Genomic DNA, 12826 nt, shown 5'->3' with positions numbered 1-12826 from the left:
GGAGAGAGGGAGGGCATCTGAGGCAGGAGAGAGGGAGGGCATCTGAGGCAGGAGAGAGGGAGGGCATCTGAGGCAGGAGAGAGGGAGGGCATCTGAGGCAGGAGAGAGGGAGGGCATCTGACACAGGAGAGAGGGAGGGCATCTGACACAGGAGAGAGGGAGGGCATCTGAGGCAGGAGAGAGGGAGGGCATCTGACACACGAGAGAGGGAGGGCATCTGACACAGGACAGAGGGAGGGCATCTGAGCATTTTTGGACAGACCTGAACTTTGTGGCTTGAGTCTTGACAGTGACAGAAAATCCCAGGACGCCTGAAGTGTTTCTGCAGGACGGATACACCTGGTACCTGAACAGAGAGACCCGGTTTAGACCCGGTTTAGACCCGGTTTAGACCCGGTTTAGACCCGGTTTAGACCCGGTTTAGACCCGGTTTAGACCTGGTTTAGACCCGGTTTAGACCTGGTTTAGACCCGGTTTAGTCCCGGTTTAGTCCTGGTTTAGACCTGGTTCAGTCCCAGTTCAGTCCCGGTTCAGTCCCGGTTCAGTCCCGGTTCAGTCCTGTTTTGGTCCTGGTTTAGTCCTGGTTTAGACCTGGTTCAGTCCCAGTTCAGTCCTGGTTCAGTCCCAGTTCAGTCCCGGTTCAGTCCCGGTTCAGTCCTGGTTCAGTCCTGGTTCAGTCCTGGTTCAGTCCCAGTTCAGTCCTGGTTCAGTCCCAGTTCAGTCCCGGTTCAGTCCCGGTTCAGTCCTGGTTCAGTCCTGGTTCAGTCCTGGTTCAGTCCTGGTTTAGTCCCGCTTTAGTCCCGGTTTACACTGACCCTAGAGTTTCTTTGGTGCGTAGGAAGTCGAAACACGGCTCCTCCATGTTCACCTGAGAGAGGTCAGAGGTCAAGTTCAGTCCATATTTTAAAACTCTTTAAACCACAGACTAGCTCTGCCCACAGACGCTGAGAGAGAGAGTGTGACGTCAAAGCGCTCCGCTCCAAAACAAACTCACTGACGCTAACAGTTATAGCGGCTAATCTCATGCTCAAGGTGATTTAGGAAAAAAGAGAGAAATAAAAAAAACAGGATCATGTAGAGGGTTAAAACGAACATTTAAGACAGAGACAGAGAGAGGGGTCTATGCTACGTCCATTTATGTAAACAGTCTATGCTAGCAGGTTAGCTACTGTTGTGAAAAAATTTACAGTTGTAGATGAAAAGTAATCTATTTACAAAGCTCGGTGAGTTTTGAAATGTTTGTTACAGCAGATACAGACGGGACAGGGCCCGGGCCTGGACACAGACTGGACGGGACAGGGCCCGGGCCTGGACACAGACTGGAGGGGACAGGGCCCGGGCCTGGACACAGACTGGACGGGACAGGGCCCGGGCCTGGACACAGACTGGAGGGGACAGGGCCCGGGCCTGGACACAGACTGGAGGGGACAGGGCCCGGGCCTGGACACAGACTGGAGGGGACAGGGCCCGGGCCCTGGACACAGACTGGGAGCCTCCTCTCCCTCTAAGTCCAAGTCTCACCCCCTGATCATCTGAGCTCTGACTATTTTATGCCAGAAGGACAAAGCCACACACATTTCAGAGCAGAGTGACTTTTGTTTCACACACATGAGAAAATGAACTTTACACTTAGAACAGTGAGTTTCCTGTGGGAGACAGAGCTTCACATGTTCATGTGTCTGGGTCAAATGACACAGATCAAATGCTTTTTAAATACACATGACTATACTGACACTTCTATCACACTTTGTTCATATATTACTCAGACTATGGTAAAAGGAAATTCTGTCAACTGGACAAAAAGTTCATTAGACCAAAGCCAAAGAAGTGCGTCCTGTTTGGAGCGTGGGAGCAGGTTAGCTTAGGTTATGTCCTTTGCTTCATTTGACCCGCTCTTCAGTCTTTTGCTTCATTTGACCCGCTCTTCAGTCTTTTGCTTCATTTGACCCGCTCTTCAGTCTTTTGATTCATTTGACCCGCTCTTCAGTCTTTTGCTTCATTTGACCCACTCTTCAGTCTTTTGCTTCATTTGACCCGCTCTTCAGTCTTTTGCTTCATTTGACCCGCTCTTCAGTCTTTTGCTTCATTTGACCCACTCTTCAGTCTTTTGCTTCATTTGACCCGCTCTTCATTTGTGTGTTTTATGTTAAACTGAGACTCACCACCAGGAGCTCCATCAGAGCGTGTTCCCTCAGCGACCGCACACCACACTGAAAACACAACAGAGGGAGGGCATCTGACACAATCCACAGACCGTTTAGTCCTGGTTTAGTCCTGGTTCAGACCCAGTTCAGACCCGGTTCAGACCCGGTTTACCTGGTAGTACACTGTGACCTCAGAGGTCGGGTCTTGTCTGTTGAAGGACTTCACTTTACACACATGATGTTTCTGAGGCAGCTCCACCACACGGAACTGAACAGGGGCCTCTGCTGGCAGCGGCTGGAACTGCAGCGCACTGCAGAAAATACACATTTAGATGAGTTATTCAAGAAATGTGTATGTACTCCTCTGGGGTATTAAAGAGGAGGTATTTACTCCTCTGGGGTATTAAAGAGGAGGTATTTACTCCTCCAGGGTATTAAAGAGGAGGTATTTACTCCTCTGGGGTATTAAAGAGGAGGTATTTACTCCTCCAGGGTATTAAAGAGGAGGTATTTACTCCTCTGGGGTATTAAAGAGGAGGTATTTACTCCTCTGGGGTATTAAAGAGGAGGTATTTACTCCTCTGGGGTATTAAAGAGGAGGTATTTACTCCTCTGGGGTATTAAAGAGGAGGTATTTACTCCTCTGGGGTATTGAAGAGGAGGTATTTACTCCTCTGGGGTATTAAAGAGGAGGTATTTACTTCTGTGGGGTATTAAAGAGGAGGTATTTACTCCTCTGGGGTATTAAAGAGGAGGTATTTACTCCTCTGGGGTATTAAAGAGGAGGTATTTACTCCTCTGGGGTATTGAAGAGGAGGTATTTACTCCTCTGGGGTATTAAAGAGGAGGTATTTACTTCTATTTGGTATTAAAGAGGAGGTATTTACTCCTCTGGGGTATTGAAGAGGAGGTATTTACTCCTCTGGGGTATTAAAGAGGAGGTATTTACTCCTCTGGGGTATTAAAGAGGAGGTATTTACTCCTCTGGGGTATTAAAGAGGAGGTATTTACTCCTCTGGGGTATTGAAGAGGAGGTATTTACTCCTCTGGGGTATTAAAGAGGAGGTATTTACTCCTCTGGGGTATTGAAGAGGAGGTATTTACTTCTATTTGGTATTAAAGAGGAGGTATTTGTCTTTTCTGGGGTATTAACTGCTAACACCATCTTTTTATTGAAAATGTTATATTCGCCCAAAACAAAGTATTAACATTGTTTCTGTCGCTCTGAGTCTCTCCTCTCTTTGCTCTCCGTGCTAAGTCCCTCCCCCTTCAGAGCACTATCACACTCAGCTGCATCGCACTAATGAAACTACAGCACATCACACCAGGTTTGTCACGTCATAGTGCACAGTGTGTGTCATGTGTTTGTATATTTATGTATGTATGTCTTGTGGGCGGAGCCTCGTACAGAATCGTACTCACTCTATAAAGTCGTGCAGCAGGCGCCTCGACTCCTGTCGGATCAAAAAGCACAATTTAAACAGAAGTTACCTGAATAAAACTTTACTGAAGTCGTGCTGTGGAGTCACCTGTGTGTTTGTGGAGTTTGTGGAGTTTGTGGAGTTTGTGGTTCAGCTCTGATCAGTGCTGCTGTTGTGCTTTTGGGCAAGACACTTCTGTGAGAATGTGGTGAATGTGGCAGTAGATCATAAGACACGTGTGTGTGTTAGCTTTAGCTTTAGCCTGTGACCTGACAGGTGTTACCTGACAGGTGTGTGACAGGTGTGTGACAGGTGTGTGACAGGTGAGTGACAGGTGTGACAGGTGAGTGACAGGTGAGTGACAGGTGTGACAGGTGAGTGACAGGTGTGACAGGTGAGTGACAGGTGAGTGACAGGTGTGACAGGTGTGTGACAGGTGTGTGACAGGTGTGACAGGTGAGTGACAGGTGTGTGACAGGTGTGACAGGTGAGTGACAGGTGTGTGACAGGTGTGTGACAGGTGTGTGACAGGTGTGTGACAGGTGTGTGACAGGTGAGTGACAGGTGTGTGACAGGTGTGTGACAGGTGTGTGACAGGTGTGTGACAGGTGTGTGACAGGTGAGTGACAGGTGTGTGACAGGTGAGTGACAGGTGTGTGACAGGTGTGACAGGTGTGACAGGTGTGTGACAGGTGTGTGACAGGTGTGTGACAGGTGTTACCTGACAGGTGTGTGACAGGTGTTACCTGACAGGTGTGTGACAGGTGTTACCTGACAGGTGAGGTTCCCCTGCACCAGTCCCTCCACGTACAGCTGCTGTTTAAACTCAGACACAAAGTCCAGGAGTCGGTCCAAGTTTAGACCCTGAACCAGAACCTGATGTTTATGAAGAACAGACCAACGAGACGGCTCCAAGATCCTCAGACGAACATCTCTGAGGAGCAGAGGAGGAGAGGGTCAGAGGAGGAGAGGAGGAGAGGAACAGAGGAGCAGAGGAAGAGAGGAGCAGAGGAAGAGAGGAGGGGAGGAGCAGAGGAGCAGAGGAGGAGAGGGTCAGAGGAGCAGAGGAGGAGAGGAACAGAGGAGGACAGGGTCAGAGGAGCAGAGGAGGACAGGGTCAGAGGAGCAGAGGAGGAGAGGGTCAGAGGAGCAGAGGAGGAGAGGAACAGAGGAGGACAGGGTCAGAGGAGCAGAGGAGGACAGGGTCAGAGGAGCAGAGGAGGAGAGGGTCAGAGGAGGAGAGGAGCAGAGGAGCAGAGGAGGACAGGGTCAGAGGAGGAGAGGGTCAGAGGAGGAGAGGAGGAGAGGAGCAGAGGAGGAGAGGAGCAGAGGAGGAGAGGAGGAGAGGAGCAGAGGAGGAGAGGAGGAGAGGAGCAGAGGAGGAGAGGAGGAGAGGGTCAGAGGAGGGGAGGAGCAGAGGAGGAGAGGAGGGGAGGAGCAGAGGAGCAGAGGAGGAGAGGGTCAGAGGAGGAGAGGGTCAGAGGAGAAGAGGAGGAGAGGGTCAGAGGAGCAGAGGAGGACAGGGTCAGAGGAGCAGAGGAGGAGGAGGACAGGGTCAGAGGAGCAGAGGAGGAGGAGGACAGGGTCAGAGGAGGAGAGGAGGAGAGGAGCAGAGGAGGAGAGGAGGAGAGGGTCAGAGGAGGAGAGGGTCAGAGGAGCAGAGGAGGACAGGGTCAGAGGAGCAGAGGAGGAGAGGAGCAGAGGAGGAGAGGGTCAGAGGAGGAGAGGAGGAGAGGAGGAGAGGGTCAGAGGAGGAGAGGAGGACAGGGTCAGAGGAGCAGAGGAGGCGAGGGTCAGAGGAGGAGAGGAGGACAGGGTCAGAGGTGCAGAGGAGGGTCAGAGGTGCAGAGGAGGGTCAGAGGAGCAGAGGAGCAGAGGTGCAGAGGAGGGTCAGAGGTGCAGAGGAGGGTCAGAGGTGCAGAGGAGCAGAGGTGCAGAGGGTCAGAGGTGCAGAGGAGGGTCAGAGGTGCAGAGGAGGGTCAGAGGTGCAGAGGAGCAGAGGTGCAGAGGTGCAGAGGAGGGTCAGAGGTGCAGAGGAGGGTCAGAGGTGCAGAGGAGCAGAGGTGCAGAGGGTCAGAGGAGGGTCAGAGGTGCAGAGGAGCGTCAGAGGTGCAGAGGAGCAGAGGTGCAGAGGAGGGTCAGAGGTGCAGAGGAGGGTCAGAGGTGCAGAGGAGGGTCAGAGGTGCAGAGGAGGGTCAGAGGTGCAGAGGAGGGTCAGAGGTGCAGAGGAGGGTCAGAGGAGCAGAGGAGGACAGGGTCAGAGGAGCAGAGGAGCAGAGGAGGAGAGGTGCAGAGGAGCAGAGGAGCAGAGGGTCAGGGGTGCAGAGGAGCAGAGGTGCAGAGGAGCAGAGGTGCAGAGGGTCAGGGGTGCAGAGGAGCAGAGGAGCAGAGGTGCAGAGGGTCAGGGGTGCAGAGGAGCAGAGGAGCAGAGGTGCAGAGGAGCAGAGGAGCAGAGGGTCAGGGGTGCAGAGGAGCAGAGGTGCAGAGGAGCAGAGGTGCAGAGGAGGGTCAGAGGTGCAGAGGAGGGTCAGAGGTGCAGAGGAGGGTCAGAGGTGCAGAGGAGGGTCAGAGGAGCAGAGGAGGGTCAGAGGAGCAGAGGTGCAGAGGTGCAGAGGTGCAGAGGAGCAGAGGTGCAGAGGAGCGTCAGAGGTGCAGAGGAGCGTCAGAGGTGCAGAGGAGCAGAGGTGCAGAGGAGTCCTACCTGCTGAGCCACTCTGGGTTCAGGAGTTGGTTGAAATAAACTTTTTTGAGCTGCTCTGAGAAAATCTCAAACACACGAGAGTCTGAGAAGAAGTTCAACAAGTGATGAACCACCAACCTCCAGAGAACCTGAGACAGACCAGACCAGGACTAGACCAGGACTAGACCAGACCAGGACTAGACCAGGACCAGGACTAGACCAGGACCAGGACTAGACCAGGACCAGACCAGGACCAGACCAGGACTAGACCAGGACCAGGACTAGACCAGGACTAGACCAGGACCAGGACTAGACCAGGACCAGACCAGGACCAGACCAGGACTAGACCAGGACCAGACCAGGACCAGACCAGGACTAGACCAGGACTAGACCAGACCAGGACTAGACCAGGACCAGGACTAGACCAGGACTAGACCAGGACCAGGACTAGACCAGGACTAGACCAGGACTAGACCAGGACTAGACCAGGACTAGACCAGACCAGGACTAGACCAGGACCAGGACTAGACCAGGACTAGACCAGGACCAGGACCAGGACTAGACCAGGACCAGGACTAGACCAGGACCAGGACCAGGACTAGACCAGGACCAGGACTAGACCAGGACCAGGACTAGACCAGGACCAGACCAGGACCAGACCAGGACTAGACCAGGACCAGGACTAGACCAGGACTAGACCAGGACCAGGACTAGACCAGGACCAGACCAGGACCAGACCAGGACTAGACCAGGACTAGACCAGACCAGGACTAGACCAGGACCAGGACTAGACCAGGACTAGACCAGGACCAGGACTAGACCAGGACTAGACCAGGACTAGACCAGGACTAGACCAGGACCAGGACCAGGACTAGACCAGGACCAGGACTAGACCAGGACCAGGACCAGGACTAGACCAGGACTAGACCAGGACCAGGACTAGACCAGGACTAGACCAGGACCAGGACCAGGACTAGACCAGGACCAGGACTAGACCAGGACCAGGACCAGGACTAGACCAGGACCAGGACTAGACCAGGACCAGGACTAGACCAGGACCAGACCAGGACCAGACCAGGACTAGACCAGGACCAGGACTAGACCAGGACTAGACCAGGACCAGGACTAGACCAGGACCAGACCAGGACCAGACCAGGACTAGACCAGGACCAGGACTAGACCAGGACCAGACCAGGACCAGACCAGGACTAGACCAGGACTAGACCAGACCAGGACTAGACCAGGACCAGGACTAGACCAGGACTAGACCAGGACCAGGACTAGACCAGGACTAGACCAGGACTAGACCAGGACTAGACCAGGACTAGACCAGACCAGGACTAGACCAGGACCAGGACTAGACCAGGACTAGACCAGGACCAGGACCAGGACCAGGACTAGACCAGGACCAGGACTAGACCAGGACCAGGACTAGACCAGGACCAGGACTAGACCAGGACCAGACCAGGACCAGACCAGGACTAGACCAGGACCAGGACTAGACCAGGACTAGACCAGGACCAGGACTAGACCAGGACCAGACCAGGACCAGACCAGGACTAGACCAGGACCAGGACTAGACCAGGACTAGACCAGGACCAGGACTAGACCAGGACTAGACCAGGACTAGACCAGGACTAGACCAGGACTAGACCAGGACCAGGACCAGGACTAGACCAGGACCAGGACTAGACCAGGACCAGGACCAGGACTAGACCAGGACCAGGACTAGACCAGGACTAGACCAGGACCAGGACTAGACCAGGACTAGACCAGGACCAGGACCAGGACTAGACCAGGACCAGGACTAGACCAGGACCAGGACCAGGACTAGACCAGGACCAGGACTAGACCAGGACCAGGACTAGACCAGGACCAGACCAGGACCAGACCAGGACTAGACCAGGACCAGGACTAGACCAGGACTAGACCAGGACCAGGACTAGACCAGGACCAGACCAGGACCAGACCAGGACTAGACCAGGACTAGACCAGACCAGGACTAGACCAGGACCAGGACTAGACCAGGACTAGACCAGGACCAGGACTAGACCAGGACCAGACCAGGACCAGACCAGGACTAGACCAGGACTAGACCAGACCAGGACTAGACCAGGACCAGGACTAGACCAGGACTAGACCAGGACCAGGACTAGACCAGGACTAGACCAGGACTAGACCAGGACTAGACCAGGACTAGACCAGACCAGGACTAGACCAGGACCAGGACTAGACCAGGACTAGACCAGGACCAGGACCAGGACCAGGACTAGACCAGGACCAGGACTAGACCAGGACCAGGACCAGGACTAGACCAGGACCAGGACTAGACCAGGACCAGGACTAGACCAGGACCAGACCAGGACCAGACCAGGACTAGACCAGGACCAGGACTAGACCAGGACTAGACCAGGACCAGGACTAGACCAGGACCAGACCAGGACCAGACCAGGACTAGACCAGGACCAGGACTAGACCAGGACTAGACCAGGACTAGACGCACAGCACACTGGATCTACTTCCTGTGGCGGATGTGTACTCACGGGCAGTTTGTGGTTGAATCCCTCGAGCTGGATCACCATCCCGTGTTCTGACGCCACCACTTTGTAAGAAAGTAGAGCCACTCGGGCCTCGTACGCCGACTCCGACAGATTATGGGCCAGGATGTTCACCAGGAGGTCCAAGAGCACCAGGCTGCAACCACACCACAGATCTGAGGTCCAACAGCACCAGGCTGCAACCACACCACAGATCTGAGGTCCAAGAGCACCAGGCTGCAACCACACCACAGATCTGAGGTCCAACAGCACCAGGCTGCAACCACACCACAGATCTGAGGTCCAACAGCACCAGGCTGCAACCACACCACAGATCTGAGGTCCAACAGCACCAGGCTGCAACCACACCACAGATCTGAGGTCCAACAGCACCAGGCTGCAACCACACCACAGATCTGAGGTCCAACAGCACCAGGCTGCAACCACACCACAGATCTGAGGTCCAAGAGCACCAGGCTGCAACCACACCACAGATCTGAGGTCCAACAGCACCAGGCTGCAACCACACCACAGATCTGAGGTCCAAGAGCACCAGGCTGCAACCACACCACAGATCTGAGGTCCAACAGCACCAGGCTGCAACCACACCACAGATCTGAGGTCTGAGGTCCAACAGCACAGAGGAAGGACACAGGACGCAGAGGAAGCACACAGGACGCAGGGGAAGCACACAGGACGCAGGGGAAGAACACGGGACAGAGAGGAAGAACACGGGACGCAGAGAAAGAACACGGGACGCAGAGGAAGAACACGGGACGCAGAGGAAGAACACGGGACGCAGAGGAAGCACACGGGACGCAGAGGAAGCACACAGGACGCAGAGGAAGCACACAGGACGCAGGGGAAGCACACAGGACGCAGGGGAAGAACACGGGACAGAGAGGAAGAACACGGGACGCAGAGAAAGAACACGGGACGCAGAGGAAGAACACGGGACGCAGAGGAAGAACACGGGACGCAGAGGAAGAACACAGGACGCAGAGGAAGAACACAGGACGCAGAGGAAGAACACGGGACAGAGAGGAAGAACACGGGACAGAGAGGAAGAACACGGGACGCAGAGAAAGAACACGGGACGCAGAGGAAGAACACGGGACGCAGAGAAAGAACACGGGACGCAGAGGAAGAACACGGGACGCAGAGGAAGAACACGGGACGCAGAGGAAGAACACGGGACGCAGAGGAAGAACGCGGGACAGACAGGAAGAACACGGGACGCAGAGGAAGAACACGGGACAGAGAGGAAGAATACGGGACGCAGAGGAAGAACACGGGACGCAGAGGAAGAACACAGGACAGAGAGGAAGAACACGGGATGCAGAGAAAGAACACGGGACGCAGAGGAAGCACACAGGACGCAGAGGAAGCACACAGGACGCAGGGGAAGCACACAGGACGCAGGGGAAGAACACAGGACGCAGAGGAAGAACACGGGACAGAGAGGAAGAACACGGGACAGAGAGGAAGAACACGGGACGCAGAGAAAGAACACGGGACGCAGAGAAAGAACACGGGACGCAGAGGAAGAACACGGGACGCAGAGGAAGAACACGGGACGCAGAGGAAGAACGCGGGACAGACAGGAAGAACACGGGACGCAGAGGAAGAACACGGGATGCAGAGGAAGCACACAGAGTAAATGTGTCTCTTTAAACAGGATGCTGGGCAGGAGTACTGAGCTGGAGGGTTGTTTATGTGTGAAGTGTTTGGCTCAGAGACACAACAACAGTCTGAGGGTTAAACTCACTTCTCTGGGCTCCTCTGGATGATGGGCGTGATCAGGTGGAACCGAATGTGAGCTGAAACACACGGAACACACGGAACAGACACACGGAACAAACACATGGAACAAACAGAACAAACACACGGAACAAACACACGGAACAAACACATGGAACAAACAGAACAAACACACAGAACAAACACACGGAACAAACACACGGAAAAAACAGAACAAACACACAGAACAAACACACGGAAAAAACAGAACAAACACACGGAACAAACACATCAACATGTGACTTACATGTTATTTTGAGTTATATGTAGAATGCTTTTATTCTGAAGGCCTAAAGAGCTCTCTGTGTGTGTTTTATTTTGAAAGGGTCTATAGACGACCCCTGACCTTTGGGGATGTTGAAGGTGTTGTCCTTCTTGTACCACAGCGCCCCCCTCTGGCTGCTCTCGACGCATACGGGGAGGGCAGAGTGTGGGCAGTCTGCGGCTCTCAGGCTGAAGTCAGAGGCTGCACAGGACACACAGGTCAGAGGTCACACAGGTCAGAGGTCACACAGGTCAGAGGACACACAGGTCACAGGACACACAGGTCAGAGGTCACACAGGTCAGAGGACACACGGGTCAGAGGTCACAGGACACACAGGTCAGAGGTCACACAGGTCAGAGGACACACGGGTCAGAGGTCACAGGACACACAGGTCAGAGGTCACACAGGTCAGAGGTCACACAGGTCAGAGGACACACGGGTCAGAGGTCACAGGACACACAGGTCAGAGGTCACATAGGTCAGAGGACACACAGGTCAGAGGACACACACTCTGATCTGTCCTAATGTCGTTTCCTCGTCACACACAGACCTGGAGTTGTGTTTTGTTTCATTCTCACATGTTTAACACACAAACCTGCAGATTTAGGCTGAGTTCTTCTCTCAAACTGAAAACACTCCGTTCCACCTTGTGATGTCATCATGTGGTGATACAGGAAGTGCTCCACTGTGTTTTTAAACTCCACCTTCACTAGAATCATCTGGATCATTTCAGTCCTGGAGTTGTCTCTTATCTCGACTGAACTAAAGGTAAAAGGAGGAGTTCACTTGAAAACTACCACTTGATGACATCACAAGGTGGAACAGAGTGTTTTGATCTTTGTAGATGTAACAGACGAATAATAAAGTGACTCAAACATGTGAATGAAACAAAACACAACTCCAGGTCTGTTTTTGAGGAGGAAACAGCATCAGAACATGATTTAAAGTTACAAGAGTCCATTTTGTGTAACATAGGAGCTTTAATTTTGTTTAGACACAGACCAGGAAAACCGGAAAACTGCCCTAGTCCGATTTAAACTGATGATCAAAATGCAGTAAACCCGGGAACTACAACTGAGGAGCCGTGAATCAAATCTCAAAGATCCCAATAAAACATCTGGACAAGCCGATACTCAGAGACTCATTGACTCATTAGGCGCAGACTACGAGAGGCGTTCAACTGCACGAGGTAAGAAACAGACAGGAAGCAAAGTAGACACGTGTTTGGCCGTAGCTCTATTTGGTTCTTTGACCTTTGACCTGCTGTAACTGGGACAACGGTCTGACAGGTTTAAGGCCAAAGACTATTTGAAGTAGCTGGAGTTCTGTGTGTCGGTAAACGCAGTGAATGGGTTAGTTCTGTTTGAGTGTGTGTGCGAGTGTGTGTGTGTGTAGGGGTGTGTGGGGGTGTGTGTGAGTGTGTGTTTCTCACTGATGAAGCGGTTCGGAGCAGGCAGGTGCAGATCTGGGTTCAGCTCAAAGTCTGTGGACCAAAGATCTCTCCACTTCTGAGGAACATCTGAGCACAAACATCTCGTCTTTACTGTTCTGTGTAAAGTTAAACCGTAGCTGTGAGTGTGTGTGTGTGTGTGTGTGTGCGCTGACCTTTGACCCCGTAGCTGGTCCCAAACCACTTCTCGGTGAGGTCACACTGGCCCTGGTTCTCTGGGGACAGGAGCATGACGTTGGCCCTGAGAGGAGTGAGGAGAGCGAGGGCGTCTCCGATCACCTGCAAACACAATAACATTACTGTACTTCAAAACAATATCACAAATGGGTCCTCTGCATTTGACCCATCCTCCACTGTGGGTCAGGAGAGTCCAGCTGGACCCTGCTCCAGATCTGAGGGTCAGGAGTTATACCATGTTACCCTGTGTTAAAGTAGGTGAGGGTAAACCTTCAATTTACCTGTCCGCTGTAATTCCAGCGTTTCCCCAAAAGAGGGCGCACTTCAGCTACATCAGCCTTGTTCGTGTGT

The 12826-nt window shown here is 53.3% G+C and overlaps 1 protein-coding gene across 1 annotated transcript in view; it reads right to left on the bottom strand.

Moving 5' to 3' along the window:
- LOC117369962 (nardilysin-like) overlaps positions 1-12826 on the bottom strand; it is a 31520-nt gene that overhangs the window by 1776 nt on the left and 16918 nt on the right. Inside the window, exons 16-27 of the mRNA XM_055221222.1 lie at positions 12454-12577; positions 12281-12367; positions 10929-11048; positions 10551-10602; positions 8789-8939; positions 6267-6394; positions 4337-4499; positions 3567-3598; positions 2317-2455; positions 2163-2210; positions 816-868; positions 263-346 (exon numbers count right to left, since the gene is read on the bottom strand). Coding sequence (XP_055077197.1) covers positions 263-346; positions 816-868; positions 2163-2210; positions 2317-2455; positions 3567-3598; positions 4337-4499; positions 6267-6394; positions 8789-8939; positions 10551-10602; positions 10929-11048; positions 12281-12367; positions 12454-12577 — 1181 coding nt within the window. The remainder of the gene's footprint in view (positions 1-262; positions 347-815; positions 869-2162; positions 2211-2316; positions 2456-3566; positions 3599-4336; positions 4500-6266; positions 6395-8788; positions 8940-10550; positions 10603-10928; positions 11049-12280; positions 12368-12453; positions 12578-12826) is intronic.

The sequence above is a fragment of the Periophthalmus magnuspinnatus genome, chromosome 4 (assembly GCF_009829125.3).
Source record: "Periophthalmus magnuspinnatus isolate fPerMag1 chromosome 4, fPerMag1.2.pri, whole genome shotgun sequence".
NCBI lineage: Eukaryota > Metazoa > Chordata > Actinopteri > Gobiiformes > Gobiidae > Periophthalmus > Periophthalmus magnuspinnatus.
Note: the sequence above shows the minus strand (reverse complement) of the source record. Positions and strands in the feature narration are given on the sequence as shown.